Here is an 8,112-nt window from a genome sequence, read left to right on the forward strand (position 1 = left end):
AGTGTGTCTGTTTGGTGAAACATGGAAAGCGTTTTACCAAAAGATTCAGGGATGTAAAGCAGAAATAAACATGAGCAGATGCTTTGTTGAACTGGATTTGATTACATTTCATTCCTCCCACAATATGTATCGCCATAGGCGAGTATTGCCTGCGCCATCCCATCAAACGTGTAAATCATTTACAAAACTCTGATGCTCATATTATTCACATCCACACACACAAACTTATCACCTAGCAAAAGCCCCTTCCTCGGCTGGTCAACTGGCCAAGGGAATCCCAAAAATGTGCCTGAAATTATGAAGGGGGATTAGTGGCCTGGTCCATGTAGGGGCCAAATATGTCATGATAAGCCTTTTGGCTTTGAGGGGCCCCCGTGCCCAAGCTGTAAAGGATTTACGAACTCAGGCACAAGAACACTCTGTTCTCTCTCTGCACACACCTCTGCTTTCTGCCACTATTGAGTCAACATGAGTTGTTTGTAGCCATTGTATCGCTGTGTTTGGTTAGCGTGCATGTCAGTGTTGGATAGCTCGGTGAGATTTGATGACATAGTTAATACAACACCACTTCAGATCTAAGTAGGTTAAGTGACTGGAAATAGAGGGTGTGCGACTGAGGGATGGCACATGCAAGATTATTCACATATTAGCCGAAAAAGAAACAAAGAAAATTCAGTTGACATCAACCATTTAGCCTGGGTTATCTAATTACATTGGGTTTAAGTGAACATCATGGCAGGTAAACAGGTCCAGCCAAAATAATCTGAATCTGAACCTGATAAGCGAGCTGCTAAACAATCTGGGCTCCATTCAGCTATCAGCTGTGCAGATAACAGTGTTTCTGGCTGTGTTGCTTTTCCCGTTGTCTGTGTTATCTGCCCTGGGGCCATCCCCATTACTGCCTCTGTCTCCCTGCAGATCCATGAAGTTTGAAGTTTGACTGCAGCACGTATGCTTGCTGTTTATTAAACCACACAGGAGACACATTTGAAGTAGAATATAGGTCAAAACATGAACAGTTTTTTAAAGGCCAAACTACCAGGATGATGTGGCACCTTATAATTACCACTTTACACTGCTGCAAAGCAGAGTATATAATTATGAATACACGTCACTCCACTGCATCAACCAATCCCCATTGAGCTGTAGCCAAATCGCAGAGCAGCTGCATGTCTAACAGTGTAATTGTTGAGGTGTTTACTGTATCCTGCATGTCTCCCACTGCAGCACTTCATCAGCTGACTGTATCCTTATGTTCACACATGCTCTGTCCTCTAAGGTTAAAGGCAGACTTTGATCACATCAAGTTAACGTAATGCTTAAATTAGACCTGCGTTTACGTCCCATATACACTCAGCCTGTAGCCGACAGCCGCACGTACGCTGCAGAGAGACGTGGTGAAAATGAAGACTGCGCCTTTAAGAGCAAGTGTTCCGGGCGGAGCCAGCGCGCTTATAAAACATCGCTCACTACAATACTCGACTTATATAAAAGTGTCACAGTGTAGCCGGAGCGCCACCTATTCGCTGGCGCAATCAGACCATTACAGACTCAAGCAAAGCAAAGAAACCGAGGAGCTATTTTCCACCAAAGAGGAGGCTAGGAGCGAGTCGGCGGAGGAAAACTGCGAAGTTATTTCGGTGAGTTCAGAAAGAGGTTTGAGATGTGTGCTGTTGGCCGCTGTGAGTAGGAGCCCGTGTCTATTGTTTTGTATGTTGGTGCCAGCGCGACAGACACCTCTGATTGATGCAACACCGAGGTTAGGCTTATTCGTGTGTATTTGTATTTGTTTGTTTGTTTATGCGTATGTTTTCTTTCTAAGCCATTCAGAGGAGCGACTTGTCTTCAAGCCGACATTTCGAGGATTTAAAAAGTTCTTGGATGAATGAGCAACAAATTGGGAGCACATTTTACAACTTTCACTAAATATATATATATAAATATATATATATATATATATATATATATATATATATAAATATATATATATATATATATATATATATATATATATATATATATATATATATATATATATATATATATATAAATATATATATATAAATATATATATATATATATATATATATATATATATATATAAATATATATATATAAATATATATATATATATATATATATATATATATATATATATATATATATATATATATATACACCGTGTCTGTCTTTTATGATGGATATAAAATGTTGAGCCCTTACATAACTTTAAATCGATTGCAAACTTATAACAGTTTGTTTTTATGTATTCAACAATATCCATTTATTTTTAAATCTTTTTCGCTTCCACTAAAGGGAAATGACAAACTACTCTATGTCATCATCACCTGTCCTTGCCAGATAGCTGTCTTGTGGTGTGAGTCACCTGCTTGCTAGAGGGCTTTTAACCATTATTATCTCAATCCGGTAAGGTGAGGGGGTGTGCGCGCTGTTTGCTTGCCGCACAGGTAGAGCGGGTATGGTTGCTCGGAAACCGCTGCAGGGGTGTCATGAGCGGGGTGTGAACTCTTTCTTTCAAGGTCTGTGTGACTACTGCAATCCTGAACCAAAGGCAAGCTATCTCTTACTGTCACTGCTAACCCCATTAGACCTCTTCCTTTCCGGCACCCATGGGCCCTATTTTATCTTCACACTCCCATTGAGCATGTCCACCTATTGCATAAACAGAGAGGCCAGACTTGACCATGTAAAGACTCGCATTCTCTGGCCAAATGATCTGAATTAATTAAGTGACTGAAAGTAAATTCCCTCTTAAGAGGGTTAATGCTCTGCACGTCATTGGCGTTATCCCGGTGCCTGTAAATTCTCCTGTGGTTAACTGCCAGGATGAGCTGTCTTTGCACCTGTTGCAAGAGGAAGCACAAGCCCCCGGGGTTCATTATCGGGGATCATGTTGCTTCCCATCCCCGCCAACCCGAATCGACGACCCTGGGCATAGGGATCGCATGCCTTGGTGGGCAGTTTTGGCTCCTGTTGGTGCCCGAGACTTCCTGTTGTTTTAGCGCTTTGTTTCTCACCAGTTGTCCGTGCAGCACGTAAATGTGGCTCATAGGAGACCAGGAAGGAGGGCGCCGTGGTCTGCTCAGTCATCACTTCAACATTATGAGGAGGACAGCGTGTCTCTGGGTGTGCACACGCACCTCATTTGTGGTCTCCAGAAGCGATGACCACCAGGCTGACTGATGCACCTGTTTTGCTGCATTCTGAAAAATAGGACTTGTGATAGGGTGCTGAAGTCAGAGACGAACAAAGACGCCCACAGCTACCTGTGATACACTTGCTTGAAAACATAAAGGCTCTGCAGACTTTTACATAACACCTTCTAAACTCATGTCTCCAGGGATTGTGACACACTGAACAGGTTAATCCAGTGCGAGGTAAAAATACTAGTTTAGATTTTACATACAAATTCTGACTCCAGAAATATCAAAATCCTGCCAGCCCCCCCTCCCCCCCGGATATTGCACACATTGTTGACTCAGCCCTGACAGATACTTGACATGACTCGAACAGTCAGGTCATTTGACTTGAGGAGTTCTTGCAACATCAGGTATATCTCTGTAACTGGAGGAGCCCTTTCCTCTGCTGTTCAGGACAAGCGAGATTGCAGCACTGGAGCACGGCACAGTCAAGTTTAAAATAAACTGTAAACTTATTACGAGGTGGAACAGCCTGTACAAATAGAAGTCTGAAAGTTGGTTAATGGGTTGACACATAAGATTGAGTGTTGTTGAAATCTAGGCTTGTTGAATACACACTATTTGAAATGTAAAGATCATTCAGTGACCTGGTGGAAAAATAACAATTGTATTTGTTTAGGCACCAATTATTGTCACACAACTCTCAACTTGTATCCTTCAGGCCAGTTGTATAAATAAAGTAGACTTGAACAACAAACAAAAAAACAATATACCGACATTCTTACATCAAGATCCTTCTTCGTTATTTTGGTCTATCGACTACTTTTCTGCTTTCTTTGTACAATTCTCGAGTGCTCTGTCCTCTTGGTGTGTTGTGACAGAGTCTTATAATCTTGACAAAGTGAGCTTTAATCATTCCTCTGTCACAGAAGATTGTAGTCTAGTCTTGTTGGAGGGAAACAAATGACAAGGCCATGACTAAATCTGTGGTTTGGTGGGCAGCAGAAAGGGGTAGATTTGGGTAATTTGCTCTCTGTTCCAATTTCAGGACTGTATTTATTTTTTAGCTTCAGTAGAGGATGTGGGCTCTGCTTACAAAGAGTATTTTTCAATGTGCTACCCCATGTTCTGTTTCTCTTCATCTGCTTTTGCGTTCACCCCCCTTTTTCCGTCGTTCATGGCTGTATCTTGGCTGTGTTGCAGGTACACCAGAAGCAGGGGCAGCCAGCCGGGTGATCTGAGTGTTTCCTGACTTTGATGCGACCCCGAGTGTGCCTGGAGCATGTCCACAGTGGGCCTGACTGCCCAGGAGATTTATTTTCCCATAGAAAACCCCTTCCTGAGGGGCAGCTACTGTCACAGCATGGCTGGATCCAAACCCTGGAGCTATCACCATGAGCTGGACAAGTGAGTGTTCAGGTGCCAAGACGAACAGGCCCTTAGGGGATGTTTTGTTGAAAATCTGCATGACATGCTGCACTTTTATGATTCAGGTCAGTCTGAGATTTATTGTAAATAAGGATGATAGGTTAGGTTCTTACTGGTACTCATATTTTTTTTCTTCCTTTTTTAAACAGCTTCTACTTCAGTATGAACACTGCACACTCGGATCACAGCTCTCGTGCTCATCATAAAGGGCCACCTCCACCGGCTCTAAATTATGAAAGTAAGTGCATGATCTGTCATCTGCACAGTGCAGGTCTTCTGAAAAACACACATGCTGCTTTGGATGTGCTGTTTCTTTGAATCATGTGCTACATGCATACTAGATTCTGCTCATGCATTCCTGCCTTGCATAGAGAAAGCTGGTAGTTCATGAGTGTTTTTTACAGGATGCAATGAAGTTGAAAATTGTGATTGTTGTTAACTAACCGTTATAAGTTGATACTGCGTTATCAATGTAATCTTCCTTTTCCTCTCTTGACAGGACAGAAACACAGTCCCAGTTCACTGAGATTACCTCCAAAGAAATCCCGGCCCTCCCATCTCTCCTTGTTCTGCAGTGCCGAACCGTCCTCCCCAAGTCCTGCTGATGACGACCAGGTGGTCCCCTCATTCCAGAGGCTCTCTGTGTACGAGTGCAGCAGTCCACCACAGACGCCAGACAGATGCTCCAAGCCTCTGCCCCCCATCCCTCCACAAACAGACATCTCCACTGAGCAGGCTATGGACGAAGAGGTAGAATTTTTCACAAGTTCGGACGACAGCCGCTGCCTTGTGTCAGATCAGTGTCCCAAATCGTCTCCCTTTCGATATGGAGTCTCCAGTCGAAGGAGCTTCAGGGACTGTGGGCAAATTAACTATGCTTACTACGACGGCCCATTAGGACCGCAGAGCCAGAGACAGCCCAAGCAGCAGCAGCAGCAGCAGCAGCAGCAGCAGCAGCAGCAGCAGCAGCAGCAGCAGCAGCAGCAGCAGCAGCAGGCACATCCTCCACAGGAAGTGCGGGAACAGTATGAGCTGCAGCGACAGGAACCACTGGAGCCAGCGGTCTGTCAGAGACTGCAGCAGGACAAAGCTCAGAGGAGACTGCGACGCTCTCACTCTGGCCCAGCTGGATCCTTTAACAAGCCCTCACTGCTGCGCCTCACGTGCCAGAAACGCCACACCCAAAGTATGGATAAGGCCGAGGTACCACCCCCTATCCCTCCACGCACAATCAAGATAGGAGACTACCGCCGCTGGTCAGCAGAGGTCTCGTCTGGGGCTTACAGCGACGAGGACAAACCACCCAAGGTGCCACCAAGGGAACCGTTGTCTCGAAGCAGCTCCCGCACCCCCAGCCCCAAGAGCCTCCCAACATACGTTAATGGGGTGATGCCCCCAACTCAAAGCTTTGCACCAGATCCTAAATACGTAAGCTGTCGTGGTTTACAGAGACAGAACAGTGAGGGCTCCCCCTGCATCCTCCCTGATATGGAGAACGGCAAGAAGGCCAGCACGACACATTACTATCTCCTGCCTCAGCGGCCCGCTTTCGTGGACTCTCCTTGTGTAGAGAGATTTCGTCGGGTCATGGAAAGCCCTGCAGCTCGCAATACAGATGTGTCGGACTCGGACTGGGACTGTCACACCAGGAGGAAAGCACATGTGGATTTAGTTTGACAGGTTTAAGTGGACGTAGCAGAGGACTCTGTACATGCGCAAAAGCCACTTGAAAAAAAATGGTGAAACTGGATGTGAACAACCCTCAAACTGCTGCTTTTACTTTTTATTTTTTGAACCCCCTATGTATTCTGAACACACAGGGTATGTGTGCACTGTATTCAGTTACTGGTAATGCTAAGTAGCTATCACGGCTGAGATACTTGATGTAAAAACTGTATCTCTGACAATAGACTGTGGGATAATTCCACATTGTAGAGCTTACTTTCGATATGATTTAAAAAAAATATTTGTTTTTGTTTTTTACGACATTCAATATTGTGCGGTTTTCGCTGATGTCGTGGTACACTCAGAGGGTACAAGCGGGCCTTGAACCTCATGTGGTTCAGTGTTTTTCTGTGTCTTGACGGTTGAGGATGTTTTGTGAGATGCATTGACGCTGCTTTTGTAAGGGACAAAAGGTCAGTAATTTAATCATGAATCACTTAATATATGAAGTCTCAATACAAGGCCAATTAATTTAACAAAATGAAGGATATTAGCACACAAATCTCTTTTCTGTTTGCTATTGTACATCAACACTGATGTGGTTTCCCTGCCTTGATGAAGTTTCAGTCTTACGCAGGCTACTATATCTGTGTAAATGAATGTTTCCCACATGGTACATTTTGTACTCGGAGGTGGGTACATTACTGGTAGCTACGAGTGTTTCCATTGGAGTGTCTAGTGCAGCTTATGTGGTGTAGTTGTCTGTTGATGAGACTGAGTGTGTGTTTGTGTGTGTATATACATGTGCGTGGACATGTTTGTGCATATGTGCATGTGAGCATCAGTTGGAAAAGTGTTCCGGTGAGACTTTATACAAATTAGTTTCTAGATTGGTAGAAACTATCAACCATACTTGTTACTGTGCTCTGCTTATTTGCAGCGCCTGCTTTTGAGTACAGCCCTCTAAAAAGTGATTGCGTTCTTTCAGTGTCCAGGTCTGTTTTGTTGCACAGAAATTGGCCTGTTGAACATTAAGTGAATGCCATTCTCACTGAAATTCCATGAAACAGTTGGAGGAGCTTATTCTTGTTTTTTGGTCAAGCTGTGAGCAATTGCTTCGAACTAATTTGCCTCAAGTACTACCTCCCTTTGATATAATCCTATATTTCACATACTCCCCATGACTAAAGAAAACATTTTAAAATTCTAATCTACAAAAGACGAGGTAACCAGCTCTGTATGTTACCTGACAAACTGCTTTTAATTCAAGTACACTTCACTTAAGAGTAACCCAAAGGCAATTCTAACCGGATATCCTTAAAAAGAGATTTTAGATCACGCGGATCTTAGATCACAGAGATGTTAGGCTAACCTGTTAATACAGACGTGCAGTACAAAGCCAGTGCAGGGTTTACCTACCTGACACAGACTTTCCTGTTCTGCTCATGCATTCCTGCCTTACATGATTGCAGTGGGTGTGGTCTGAGAGACTTTGGCTGCTGGCAGCCTAGAAAATATATGGTTTTTATTGTTGTAGATTGTTCAAGAAGCATCAGGATGATATAGTAAATGTAGCACACGTATTGAAGTAACCCTTGGTATCGAACACGGTGTTCAGTTTGGGAAACATAACTGCTAAGGTCAAACGGTCATTGAAATATACTTTCTCTCTCTCCCGCCTGCTCACAAAAGCTTGCCAACACAATGTTGCTTTTGACTTAAATGTCTGAAAAAAAATGTTTACATCATACACTGATACTATTTAATCTTAAGGTATTCATATGTGTTATTAGAAATAATAAAACTGAATGAAGACTAGTTTATCATGAAATAACTTCTCTGCTGTGGTGAAGACATG

The 8,112-nt window shown here is 43.4% G+C and overlaps 1 protein-coding gene across 2 annotated transcripts; it reads left to right on the plus strand.

Annotated features, from left to right (window-relative positions):
- The first annotated feature begins 1,574 nt into the window (after positions 1-1,574).
- errfi1a (ERBB receptor feedback inhibitor 1a) lies at positions 1,575-8,112 on the plus strand. Of its 2 annotated transcripts, XM_079297142.1 has the most exons (4): positions 1,575-1,640; positions 4,365-4,568; positions 4,739-4,827; positions 5,089-8,112. In XM_079297142.1, exons 2-4 carry the CDS (start codon positions 4,444-4,446, stop codon positions 6,264-6,266), a joined length of 1,392 nt encoding a protein of 463 aa, XP_079153268.1. In that variant the 5' UTR covers positions 1,575-1,640; positions 4,365-4,443; the 3' UTR covers positions 6,267-8,112. The 2 variants fall into 2 exon arrangements, with proteins under 2 accessions (XP_079153268.1, XP_079153269.1); XM_079297143.1 differs by lacking the exon at positions 1,575-1,640 and having other exon boundaries at positions 4,563-4,654.

This window comes from Melanostigma gelatinosum, assembly GCF_949748355.1.
Source record: "Melanostigma gelatinosum genome assembly, chromosome: 3".
Lineage (NCBI taxonomy): Eukaryota > Metazoa > Chordata > Actinopteri > Perciformes > Zoarcidae > Melanostigma > Melanostigma gelatinosum.